The sequence below is a fragment of the Nomascus leucogenys genome, chromosome 24 (genome assembly GCF_006542625.1).
Source record: "Nomascus leucogenys isolate Asia chromosome 24, Asia_NLE_v1, whole genome shotgun sequence".
Lineage (NCBI taxonomy): Eukaryota > Metazoa > Chordata > Mammalia > Primates > Hylobatidae > Nomascus > Nomascus leucogenys.
The window spans coordinates 12,332,338-12,345,441 of record NC_044404.1 but is presented as its reverse complement, the minus strand read 5'-3'; the positions used below and the strand labels follow the sequence as shown (position 1 = coordinate 12,345,441).

Sequence of the window (13,104 nt, the reverse complement as noted above, 5' to 3'; positions counted from 1 at the left end):
TCAATCTGAGTCCACACTCATAAAGCCCGGTGGCAATGATGTCTGTCCCCAGGGAAAGAGCTCAGTGCCCAGCACAATACTCGGCACACCAAAGGCATCCTCAAAATGCCCCCTGTGGAGCCAGTTGGACCCCTTAAAGAAAGAAGCATCTCTTGAAGCCCACCTCCCCTAGAGCGCCCTGTGACCTGTTCCAGGGGAGTCGGTCACCCTCCAGCCCACCCACTTCTCCCTCTGGCGCCAACCCCAGCCTTTGCGCCAGGCTCAGGCTGGGCAGCGTGCAAGGTCACTTCAACTTTAGAAATGCGGTAGAGACAGCGGTATTTAAAATGCTCATATTAACAGCAGCAGTCTGCAATCCTATGTCATTTTAATAGGAACCTTCTGCCATGAGCAGGTGGCAGGCACGGCAGCTCCTCCCCATGGGGGCCATACCCCAAAACATCCACTCAGAGTCAGGTGGGAAAGACGGGGGCTTAGATCCATGAGGAAAGCTGTGCTGATCCCCAGAGCCCCCAGAGAGGGCCTTTGAGGGGCCCCTTGAGACTGGGGCCAGGGGTAGGACATGCAGAAGCCCAAGCCGGGTCCCTCTGTCTTCTCTGGCCAGGACCAAAAGGCCCAGGGAGGGCCACAGAGCCATTCAGCACTGGCCGCCGTAAAGCTGAAGGGGAGGGTTGCGGGGGGGCAGGGGTAGGGGGTGAGAGGCCCCCACCCCGGATCCACTGTGCTCTTCCTGTATGATTCCCGAGGGCAGTATGGAGCTCGGAGGCAGCTCTGGCTCTGCTACTGATCCAGCGACAGGGCAGCCACTGTGTCCTGGCGCCTCAGTTTTCACATCGGTAGAATGGGGGCCACCCTGTAACATCCACACTGGAAGGTTGTGAGCACTGAGGCAGTGTGAGAGGGAGACCCCTTACAAAAATAACCTGACCCCCATGGTGACCAGGCATGGGAGGAGGGCTGGTCTCTTGGCTGGGCAAAAAGCCTAGTGTGGCTGCCAGTAGCCCGGCCTGTGGGGTGGCAGCCATCTCCAACTCTCAGCTCCGCAAAGGCAGCGTGGTCCACACCATCTGTGTGGGTGTCAGCCTCCACGCTGTCCAGCAGGGCGCCCTGGGCCCAGGCCTGGGGACACAGCTAGTTGGAGCCGAGCTGGGAAGCAGCTCCTGTCCCCCACCCACGGGACCAAAGGTGCAAGTGTCCAGAGCCCGTCCCGGGCTATAGGGAGGCCCCTGCGGGCAGGGGAATCTTATAGCCGCTCCGCAGGAGCACGAGGCAGGCACCCAGCCCCAGGGCCGCTGCCAGCAGCACGGCACCCAGGGCCTTGAGGAAGGAAGTCCGGGTCCGAGTGAAAGAACCGGGCGCCATGATGCCCAGCAGGGCAGTGCTGACGGTCAGTGTGTAGAGGATGGACACGCCCGTGTTGAGTGCCACGATCTTGCCGAACTTGGCAAATGGGGCGATGATGCAGAAGAAGAGGGGCACTGTGGCGATGACCGTGGTGAGGGCACTGGAGACGATGGCCACGCCCACGTGCCGCACGGCCTCCAGCGTACGCCACTGGCGCTGCGTTCGGGCATCCTGGGGGCAAGAGGAGAGCTGGGAGCCCAGCCTGCCTGCGGGACCCCTCTGGCCAGCACCTGGGGAATCGCGCACCCCCGCCCCAGGCCAGGTTCCTGCTCTGTTACTGGGATGAGAGCTGCAAGCGGCCTCCCAAGGTTGGGAGGGTAGGCACCAGGTGGGTGTTGCTATGGCAACAGGACGCGAGGGTCTGCACAGTAGGTCCTCATAAATGGGAGCCCTGCTTGGAACTTATTTTGTTCCTTTGACCACAGGCAGTTAAATGTGTAACTGATTTGATTTTTACATATTTGTGAATGTTTTCACACCAACGCAATTCCAAACTAAAGAAAAAAATCGTTACTAGGCCAGAGCTGGTTTTGGCACTGAGTATGTGAACATGTCCTCACCAAGCCGCCAGGGGCCAGAGCAGACTTGTGGCCTCTGGGTCATGGCTGGAAGGAGAATGAGCCGTGGACTTGGGGCAGCGTGAAGCAGCAGGGTCCCCTTGGAATCCTGCGTCTGTCCAACCCTCTCATTGCTCACTTGGGGAGCCTGAGGCTGGCAGGTGTGGACCTTAGAACTTGCATCCCGGGGCTTGGGGATCAGCTTCGGGAAACCTTAGTTTCTAGAACACAGCCTGCATGGGGGTCCTGGTGCTGGGATGTTCAGCTGCCCTTGAGGGTCCCTCAGCTGCACCCAGGTGGGAGAAGAACCAACGCGGTGGGAGGTGGGTAAGGCGGGCAGGGTGCGCACCTCAGCCTGGTGGGGGGGCAGGTTCTCCCCAGCCAGCAGGTAGCCCTCGACCAGGTGGACGCAGTAATCCACGGAGGAGCCAACGAGGATGGACAGGGAGATGGCTTCCACGGCGCCCATCTCCCAGCCACTCCAGTACATAATGGTCACCACCAGGCACACGATGCCTACGAGGAGACAGCAGGGGAGGCAGCTCGGAACCCCCGCCCTGGAGGCCTCAGGGGAACAGGGAGGTCTGGAGTCCAGCCCCCACCCTCAGGTGACAGGAGAGACAAGGCACACTGAGGGGACCCCCGAGGGAGGGTACAGGTGCAGCAACACATCACTGAGCTGAGGGCTACTACCTGGGTACCCCAGCTCTGCTCGGAAGCACAGACATGCAGGAGAGACAGTCCTATGAGCCACTGTCCCAGACGGCACCTGGCAGGTCTTGTGACCTGGGGTGGGGGTGGGGGAAGCCTCCACCGAGGAGATGTGACAGTGAAGGGTTCAGAGAAACTTGCTACCTGGAGCCCACCAGGGAGACTGCCTGTTCCCATCCCTACCGGCCGGGTGCCCGCCAGCCCCTCGCCCACGTACCCAAGATGCTGAGGAGCACGGGCAGCAGGAGCAGGATGTGGGTGGTGAACACGGCCACCGCGGCCACGCAGATGAGCAGGGATAGCACCAGGCCACACAGGGCGCTCTGCACCCCTGCAAGGGAGGACAGGGCCTCAGTGCGCTGCTCTGTGGGCGGTCGCAGCAAGCTGTGCTGCTGGGGTGAGCCCTTGACCTCTCTGAGACTCCAATTCCCAGTCTGTAAAATGGGGTCATAACAGGACCTACCCTACCAGCCTTGTTTGGAGTTGAAGAGAACACAGGTCCGGCCCCCAGCCCAGAGCCTAGGCACCTAGGAGGGGCTGGTAACTGGCAGCTGCCATCATGGTCATGACTGTTACTTTTTAGGTGGCCAAAGTCCAGATCAGAGAATGTGGCCAGATGCCCCCGACAGGAAAGGACCCAAACTCCAGCTTCCGATCAGTGTCCCGGCCATCGTGCCACCCGGTTTCCCCAGGGCTCTTGGCCAGGATGGAGAGTGTGACTCAGGTAGGCCGCTCTGTGCCCTCCCGGCCCCAGGTCCCTCTGCCTCCTGCCCGCCCAGGGTGGAGGGGCGAGGCTGCCACTTGCCTACGATTTCCATGAAGATCTGCTTCCAGTGCTCGCAGGTCTGGAAGCCCCGGCGCAGGGCTGAGCCCTCGGGGAAGGCCTGCAGCTGCTGCTGGAGGAAGCTCTCCCAGCGCAGGTAGTCCGAGTAGGTCTGGAAGGAGGATTTGCCCTTGTACGTGGTCTGTGGGGAGAGACGTGAGCTGGTGAGACAGGCAGGGGCTGTGGCCCACCCGCCCTTCCCAGGCAAGGCTGGTCTGTTCTGCGGCCACCAATGGAGTGTTGCGTGTGTTGGGGAGGGTATGAACAACGATTCAATCCAAAATGAGTCCCCACCAGCTTCTGGAGGCATCATGTGATTGTGACAGCAGCACTGGTCCACATGCAATCACAGTCCCTGCCCACCAGAACCTCCTTCAGCTCCCAGGGACCCCACGTTCTCGTGTCCACCCAGAGTGCATGCTATTCCCTCTGCCTGCTCAGCCAGTTCCTGCTCAGCCAGTTCCTGCTCATCCTTCAGGGCTTTCTGGGGTTCCATCTCCTCCAGGAAGCCTTCCTTGATGCCCCAAGGTGGGCCCCCTTAGTGTCTCCAAACCCTCAGTGCTTCCCCTGCTCTTGTCACTGCCTGGTAACCTGCCTGGCCCTGGCAGGTGGGACTGTGAATTGCAAGGGCAGGAGCAGCCTGGCTGGCCCACAGTGCCCAGCCCCGAGGGGTGCTCATGGATGATGAATGAGAGAAATAGGCACTCGCCCTGCTCTAGAAGATTCTTAAGGTATCTGCTCATCAATTTTGCTCTTGCTGAGCACAAGCCAGTTCACAGTAGGTCTGCGTGTGTGTGCGCGTGTGTGCACGTGTGTCTGAGTGCTGGTGGGGTCAGCTTGGAAGTGGGCGCCTTGCCGTGTGGTGAGCCTGAGTGGGGACTTCTCTCCTCCCTGGAACTGCCTGGGGCTTCAGCCTGCAGAGGGAGGTGAGTTCTGACACTTGCTGCAACATGGTGAACCTCGCACTGAGTAAAATGAACCTGTCACCGGCTGGGCACAGTGGCTCACGCCTGTAATCCCCGCACTTTGGGAGGCCAAGGTGGGCGGATCACCTGAGGTCAGGAGTTTGAGACCAGCCTGGCCAACCTGGTGAAACCCTGTCTCTATTAAAAATACAAAAAATTAGCCAGATGTGGTGGCGCATGCTTGTAATCCCAGCTACTTGGGAGGCTGAGGCAGGAGAATCACTTGAACCTGGGAGGCGGAGGTTGCAGTGAGCCAAGATTGCGCAACTGCACTCCAGCCTGGGCGACAGAATGAAACTCCATTTAAAAAAAGAAAAAAAGAACCAGTCACCAAAGGAAAAACACCGTATGATTCCATTCACATGAGGCCCCCAGAGTTGTCAAATTCATGGAGAAAGTAGAATGGTGGGTGCCAGTGGCTGTGGGAGGGGGAGAGGGGGAGTTAGTGTTTACTAGGAATAGAGCTTCAGTTTGGAAAGACAAAGTTCTGCAAGTAGATGATGGTAATGGTTGCATAACAGTGTGAACATACTTAGTGCCACAGAGTTGTATGCTTAAAAATGGTTCAGGCCAGACGCAGTGGCTCATGCCTGTAATCCCAGCACTTTGGGAGGCCAAGGTGGGTGGATCACCTGAGGTCAGGAGTTCAAGACCCGCCTGGCCAATATGGTGAAACACCATCTCTACCAAAAAATAAAAATTAAAAAAATTAGCTAGGCGTGATGGTGTGCACCTGTAGTCCCAGCTACTAGGGAGGCTGAGGTGGGAGAACTGCTTGAACTCGGGAGGTGGAGGTTGCAGTGAGCCAAGATCGTGCCTGGGTGACAGAGTGAGACTCTGACTCAAACAAACAAACAAAAAAACCAGGTTAAGATGGTCAATTTTACCTTATGTATATTTTACCACAGCAAAAAACATAACCTAAAAAAGACCCATCTAGGGCTTTGAACTGGTGTCTGCATTTGCCTGGGGGCTCGCTGAGGGCTCTGAGGCCCTCCTGGCTGGTGGCTGGTTTTGTTGCTTGTCCAATGAGTAACACAAATAAATAGTGGGAAGGAAGTCAGGGTGTGGGACCAGAGGAGAATCACCTCCCCAGTTAAGCTGCCACATTGATTCTTAGTCCCCAGACTTTCCCACGTGTTCTTATATCCACACCTGCCAGAGGGGCGCAGGGATCTTGAACCCTCTTCTACAGATGAGGCCAGAGGGGATGAGTAACTTGCTCAGGGACACAGAGCACACCAGGATCCCAGCAAGGATTGAGCCCAGGTCTCTGCACGGAGGCAGCAGGGACGGACTTGCCAAGCTTGGGAGAGCCACGTGCCAGGGCCGAGAGTCCCCACAGTGCCCAGGTCAGGCGTGTGTGCATGGGTGGGTATGTGCACACGTGTGCCTATGCCTCCTTGGGCAGAGCCCAGCAAGTGTCCAGGGGTGACAGAGGCAGCAGGGAGGTACAGGGGATGGCCGGACTCCTGGCTACCCTGAGGGAGGCTGCCAGGGTCTGGGGCCCCAACCTGGCCTCCCGCAGTGGCAGATGGGGGCATCCTGGACTTCCACCGGCCCCTACAGACCAGAGACTAAAAAATACCGTGGATCCCCGGTTGGTGGAGGGGGAGGGAAGGGGAAGGGTGGGTGGAAGGGAACTGGCAGGCTGCCCATGGGGAAGAAAGGGCAGAGCTCTGCAGTCAGGCGGCCTGGTTTCGCACTCGACACTGACACCCACTAACTGTGTGACCTCAGGCAAGTCACTCCACCTCTCTGGGCCTCAGCATCTCCCCCCCAGATCTGCGAAGAGGGCTGGGATCAGAGGTGGCACACCCAGGGCAAGTACGCAGCATGGCACCCAGCGAGGCTGCCTGGGCTTACCGACTCGAAAGCCATGGAGATCCACTGCACGCGGCCCTCCCTGACGCCCACTGCCCCGTGGGACAGCTGCCCCGGGAGCAGGTTGGGCTCGGGCAGCTCCTTGCACTCAGGGTGCAACATCTGCAGGAAGGAGGAGATGCTGTAGCCTGCGGGGAGAGGCAAGAAAGGGAGTGGGTGGTGGCCCTGGAAGAGCCTGTCCCCCTGCATCACACCTGTGCCCACGCACTCACATACCTCTGAGGCTTAGAGTGCTTGTAACCATTGGCAACGGCATTGGGAAACCTACAACATGCATTTGCCATCGGGGTGGAACATGACATGAGGGCCCCTCCCAGGGACACGCCCGCGGTGACCTCATCCACATTGGCTGTGGACCAGCCCCTGGCCCCGCCCCCTAATTTTGGAAAAGCTGCTCCTGCAGATGTGCCCCACATCCCACACACGCACACCTCTGCACCAGTCCTGTTCACACACAAGCCTGCTCACATCCAGAAACCCTCGACTGCCGGCACACACCCCACCCTGGTGTGGACACGCTCGGCACAGATACACATCTGCACAAGACCCCCCACGTGCCAGACACTGTGTCCTTCGGGCTGTCTCCCTTGGACCATGGCCTCTGTGCCTCTCCAGTCAGTCCATCCTCCCTTGGAGGAACCAGCTCCCCACACCCCACGCACCTGAAGGCAGGCACTGGGCCCCGCCCGGCTTCACCAGCTCAGAGTTGGCTGCGATGGCCTTGCAGAGGCGACACAGGTGCCCAATTTCCTTGAAGAGGTCAAAGCTGCTGTCGTAGACAACACTACCCTTTCCCAAGGAGACACAAGCCGGCCCGGGCCGCTCAGTGAGACGGGGACTCAGTCCTGGGTGCTCACCCCCACCCTGGGGAAGAACCTCCAGCAGCTTCCTGCTACCTGTCACCCTCATGTTGGCAGCCTGCAACTGCTCACCCACTGCCCCACCCTAACCCTCTGCCCTGCCCCCGCCAGCATCTTCTGCTCCCATCACTGCCCACGCCACACAGGACCCTCTGTCTCACCTCCTCCCCTTCCCCCTCCACCTTCTTGCCTGGACTTCTTGCTTTTCTCCCCACCCTCCCGGACAGCCACATCCTCACTGTCCTGAAGGACCTGCCTGGTCCCCCAGCCCCTGCTCCGAGTGCCTGCAGATGCCCAGTGTGGACTGAGCACACAGATCTCCTCCGACTCCACCTTGTCCCCGACATACTCCATGGCTGCCATTCCCGTGTACCCTGCTGGGCTGTGACTAATAAAGGCAAGGGACACCCGCCTGTCCTTCCTCTACATGCCCCTTAGCACCCACTACATGCCCAGAACAGTCCCAGCTCAACCAGTGCTTTCAAAAACTGAAGAGCCCCACATTGGACAGGCGTGCACGTGAGGGAGGGAGGCCTCAGAGAGGAGAAAGCCACGGCTGAGCTCAGAGGAAAGGGGAGGGCAAGAAGGAGGGCAAGGAGGTGTCCACCTGGATTGCCCTCTCTCCATTCCAGTCCGTCACGGGCATCCAGCTTGGGCCCTAAATCCAGATTCCTGGGTGAGTCTAAGAGGTCAATGCCGTCGAGTCCTCAAGAAAAATCGGACCCCCAGGAGCCCATCGAGGTTGTCTGGGCTAGAGGAGCCATCGAGGAGCCAAGAGGGGGTGTGAGGAGCTGGACGTGGTTCCCTGGACAGGTGCTCATGTGCAAGACTACTGCAGCTGGGGCCCTTGGCATCTGCCCGACGCACGCCCGTACCGGGTCTCCAATGACGTGGTTGTCCACCTGCCGAGTGCGGTTGACGCCAATAATGCCAAAGACCACGAAGACCATGGCCCCGGTATCCACTAGTGGCCGCACCGCCGGCTTCCCGCAGCCCGTGTTCACGCAGGGGTTGAAGCCGAAGGTGGCTGAAAGACGGGCCTTGGGCACTGCGAACAGGGAGTCACAGCTGTAAGGGAAGGCGGGATCCAGCTCCTGAGCCCCGAGGTCTCAGCTCCTGAGGTCCCCACGTGTGTGCCCCTGCCGTACCTTTCTCACTAGGCACGAAGAAGAAGCCTTTGGTAGGCCCATCAGGGCTGGAGCTGAGCAGGCAGCCAGGGGGTGCCATGCACACACGCCCGTGGAAGGGGGGCTTGTGGGACTGGGCGAAGTACAGCTTCCTGTGGAGGCAATGGAGGCCGGGCTGAGGCCGGAAAGGCCAGGAGGAGTCAGGGGAGGCGAGGCCAGCGGGCCAGGGTTGGGACTGGGGCTGGGGTGTCATGGGGTCTGGACTTGGGCTCTGCCCCCGCATGGGGATTTGTTCTCAGGTTGAGAGCTGGGGGAAGTGCCTTGGGCTGAGGGTCTGGAGGCTGTTCTAGCCCCGCCCCTGCCGAGGCTGATTATGGGAACCTAGTAAAGGCCCTGACCCTCTGGGCCTCAGTCTCCCCATAGGAGTCATGAAGGGTGGAGAAGACCAGCAGCTTTCAAACTGCCCCCGGGGGTACGAGGGTTCAGGAGGGACCCCAGGGCCAACCCTAGCGGTCCTCGCTCAGAAGCCCCCTGCCTTGCCTCAATCCCAACAGTTAGGGAGTCTCTAGATTCTTTAGGAAGGAAGGGCTCCAGGGTCAACAGCTGGCTAACCACCAGACCCAGTGCAGCTCAAAGTTCTTTCTAGAATGTTTCCAGCTCATCCAGGCAGCCTGCCTGACCCCTGGCCACTAATGTGTCTGTGCAGAGTGAGCCCAGCCTGGGGCTCAGGGGAGGACAGGCAGAGGGGCCCCCACCCCCAAGTCAGGGTCCCAGGCTGGAAAGGACCCAGTGGGTGCTGTCCTGCCATTCCCTGGCCTCCAAGCTGCAGCCCTCAGCCCCACGCAGAGTTCAGGCTCCTGTGGGTGTTTGACACTCCAAAGCTAGACCCGTCAGAGACCAGTCTCCATGTGTCACCGAGCCCCATCAGAGACCACAGTCCCTGTGTATCACCAAGTTCTGTCAGAGACCACAGTCCCCGTGGGTCACCGAATTCTGTCAGAGACCACAGTCCCCGTGTGTCACCGAGTTCTGTCAGAGACCACAGTCCCCGTGTGTCACCGAGTTCTGTCAGAGACCACAGTCCCCGTGGGTCACCGAGTTCTGTCAGAGACCACAGTCCCCGTGTGTCACCGAGTTCTGTCAGAGACCACAGTCCCCGTGTGTCACCGAGTTCTGTCAGAGACCACAGTCCCCGTGTGTCACCGAGTTCTGTCAGAGACCACAGTCCCCGTGTGTCACCGAGCATGGCCTTGCACCACTGTTCTCCACCACAATGACAGTGGGGCTATTTCTTTCAGAGCACGTATCATAGTTTGTAATGATATTGCTGTTTACTTGTTAGCGGCCTGTCTCCCGCTAGATGGCCCAAGGGCGAGAGTCACATCTGTCTTTGTCACTACCATATCCCTAGCACAGTGCCAGCACAGTTGAAGCCCACAGTTTGTTAAATCAGTTAACAGCAGAGAGAGGAGACCTTTGGCTAATATGGCCTCCACAGATAAATGGATGCAGGGCTGTGTTTACAACATGGGGAATGAAACCCCAGCAAAGGTGCCCCTGGATGGTATGGAGACCCCGAGAGCACAGAATGCAGCCTCTGACTTGGCATGTAGTGGGGACCCGACTTCACATTGGGTGCTAGCAGGGACTTGGCCTGTGGCAAGTGAATACAACAGGGGCCCTCCCCTTGCTCTCCTTCCAGTGGAAGGGGCGGGGGCATTAAACAAACATTTTCGGAATTAATGATATATTTAGAGTGTGGGTGAGTGCCTTGTCAAGGAAGTACGGAGTGTACTCATTCATTCAGCAAGTACTTATTTGTACCTACTATGCCAGACACCGTGACAGGTGCTGGGGAGGCGGCACCAAATGAGACGGCCAAGGTGCTACCACAGGATGCCTGTGTGCTTCTGTGGGAAGACAGGTAACACTGTAGGTCAGCATAGTGGCAGGTGGCAATGGGACCAGGAGAGCAGTGGGTGACATATGGAGAGAGGCTGGATGTGGCACTTGGAGAGGGACAGCCTCTCCCAAGAAGTGACTTTTGGACAGGGACTTGAATCTTGAGAAGTTGTCTGGCACTTGAGGAGCTGGGGAAAGCATTCTAGGCAGAGAGAACAGCAAATGCAAAGGGCCTGAGATGGAAAGGGGCCTGGTATGCCAGAGGGACAGCCAGGTGGCCACTGCAACCGCTGAGGAGCTATCGAGGTGGGGAGCAGCTCCCGGGCCCATCATCTTTGCCAATGTTCTCCACTCCCCAGCCCTGGGCAGAGACCCATCTGAGCAAGTAGGTGGAAATGGACAGCAGTTTCTTTTTTTCTTTTTGTTTTTTTGAGATGGAGTCTCACTCTGACACCCAGGCTGGAATGCAGAGGCGTGATCTTGGCTCACTGCAACCTCTGCCTCTGGGTTCAAGTGATTCTCCTGCCTCAGCCTCCTGAGCAGCTGGGACTACAGGTGCATGCCACCATGCCCGGCTAATTTTTTATATTTTTAGTAGAGAAGGGGTTTTACCGTGTTAGCCAGGATGGTCTCGATTGGCTGACCTCGTGATCCGCCCACCTCGGCTTCCCGAGGTGGGATTACAGGCATGAGCCACTGCACCTGGCCAGCAGTTTCTTAAAGGGGTCTGCTGGCATCCCTCAGGGCTGGGTGCAGTGGCTCACGCCTGTAATCCCAACACTTTGGGAGGCCAAGGCAGGTGAATCACCTGAGCTCAGGAGTTTGAGACCAGCCTGGCCAACATGGCAAAACCCCATCTCTACTAAAAATACAAAAATTAAGCAGGTCCCAGTGGTGGTGCATGCCTGTAATCCCAGCTACTCAAGAGGATGAGGCAGGAGAATCACTTGAACCTGGGATGCAGAGGTTACAGTGAGCCAAGATTGTGCCACTGCACTCCAGCCTGGGCAACAGAGTAAGAAAAAAAAAAGTGAGGGGGCCTGCTGGCATCCATCATGTGAAAAAGAGAGAGAAAAGAGAGAAAAGGGCAAAGAAGCAGCCGGGCTGATGGGCACCAGCTTGTCTGCCAGGCTCTGTTACCGGGTGTGCTGCTGCTCCTTGGTGGCCACGTAGAAGCTGAAGTCAAACTTCCAGCCCCGCTTGGCATCACAGGCCAAGGTCGTCAGCATCCACTTGCGAGAGGGGCTCACCGCCTGGAGCAGCCCTACTGTAGACATACAAGCGGTCAGCTTCTTGGTGAAGTTACCAAAAGGCGCTCTATACACCTAAGCAGTGGGTTGACAGAGACAAGACACGTGACTCGGGGGGGCTGCCTTGGCCTGGGCCAGCCTCAGGCTCCGTCCCCTCCCTCCTCGGCATAGTTCACCCTGTCCCAGTCCTCGGAGTCGGGGACAGAGCCCTGGGTAGAGGCTTGGGAGGCCTGGGTTTGAGTTCAGCACTTGGGCAAATCCCTTCCTCCCTCTCTGAGCCTCGTTTCTTATCATTCACTGAGTGTCTGTCCCATGCCAGGCACTGTGCCAGGCTCTGAGGGGCATGGTTCCTGACCTCGTGGAGCTGGCAATGATGATGGCTTCCAAGAATAAGGAAGATAAGACAGGATAAATGGCAGGGAGAGGAGGGCAAGGCGAGAAAGGCGCCGGGGCAGGGCTGTGTGGGGCCCGACAGACGTGTTGAGACCTGAACGAGCACCAAGGAGTCAGCCACGCATGAAGCTGAAGGAAAAGCTTTTCAGGCAACGGGAACAGCATATGCAGAGGCTTAGAGGCAGGAAAAGCCTCAGAGACCTCATCTTCCAAATGGAAATATAAATCCTGAACAAACGAATTGGCACGTGTTCCTGTCACCATGGAGGGTGTGTACCACGTTAAAGAAACACAAATGAGCCTGGGCAACACAGAGAGACCCTGTCTCTACAAAAAAGGCGTGGTGGTGTGTGCCTGTGGTTGCAGCTACTCAGGAGGCTGATGAGAGAGGATCGCTTGAGCCCAGGAGGTTGAGGCTGCAGTGAGCTATGATCACGCCACTGCACTCCAGCCTGGGTGACAGAGCAAGCCCCTGTCCTCCCCCCACCCCCAAAAAAAAGAAAAAGAAAAGAAACACAAATGACTCCCATGAAGGGGAAAACTCAAGTCTGGGCTCGGGGACTCCCTTCTGCAGCGCTGGAGCAGCTACCAAGGACAGCAAGATTCCTGGCTGCCACTGCCTGAGGAGGGACTGCACCCAGGTGTTCTGCACGGCACAGGCCTCACCTCGCACACCTCCAACAATGCTGGCTGGTGCTTGTCGCATCCCCATGGCACAGATGAGGAAACTGAGGCTCAGAGAGTAAGTAATCTGCCCAAAGACACATAGTTAATAAATGGCAGAGCCAGGATTTGAATCCAGGCCCAGGTGACTCAGAAGCCCATGCTATCACTCAGCAGGTCCCTGTCACAGACATGGCTGGTTTACGGGAGGGGGGTCTTCATCCTCAAAGCTGCTTCTCCCTCCCTATGTGGCCGGTGCCCACCAGTGTGGCCCTGAGAGCCCCCCACCACCCCTAGTGGTGGCGGCTCACTTCACGACAGCCCAGGCTCACCTGGAAGGAGGGCACCTCTCCATCCTCAGGCGACACAGCCTGCCAAGGAGCAGGCAGGCTGGCATTGAGGGAGAGCCTGTAGACAGCGGGGTGGCCTTGACTCTTCACTTTAGAGACGTACACGGTGCCTGGGAAATCTACGGACAAATAAGGGATGAAAGAGGGGTGGACTTGACCTTGACTGGCTACTCCTGACCCTGGAGCAGCCCACCCTCAGCTCTGTCAACTAATGA

General features: G+C 58.2%; 1 protein-coding gene across 2 annotated transcripts in view; it reads right to left on the bottom strand.

Annotated features, from left to right (window-relative positions):
* Window positions 1-321: 321 nt before the first annotated feature.
* Window positions 322-13,104, bottom strand: part of DISP3 (dispatched RND transporter family member 3) — a 57,907-nt gene continuing 45,124 nt past the window's right edge. Inside the window, exons 12-22 of one of the 2 annotated variants that reach the window (XM_030805676.1) lie at window positions 12,872-13,008; window positions 11,374-11,558; window positions 10,160-10,241; window positions 8,353-8,506; window positions 8,080-8,252; window positions 7,007-7,133; window positions 6,327-6,472; window positions 3,478-3,637; window positions 2,890-3,003; window positions 2,311-2,477; window positions 322-1,575 (exon numbers count right to left, since the gene is read on the bottom strand). In XM_030805676.1, coding sequence (XP_030661536.1) covers window positions 1,213-1,575; window positions 2,311-2,477; window positions 2,890-3,003; window positions 3,478-3,637; window positions 6,327-6,472; window positions 7,007-7,133; window positions 8,080-8,252; window positions 8,353-8,506; window positions 10,160-10,241; window positions 11,374-11,558; window positions 12,872-13,008 — 1,808 coding nt within the window. In that variant the 3' untranslated portion in view covers window positions 322-1,212. The remainder of the gene's footprint in view (window positions 1,576-2,310; window positions 2,478-2,889; window positions 3,004-3,477; window positions 3,638-6,326; window positions 6,473-7,006; window positions 7,134-8,079; window positions 8,253-8,352; window positions 8,507-10,159; window positions 10,242-11,373; window positions 11,559-12,871; window positions 13,009-13,104) is intronic. The other variant, XM_012498377.2, reaches the window with a different exon arrangement.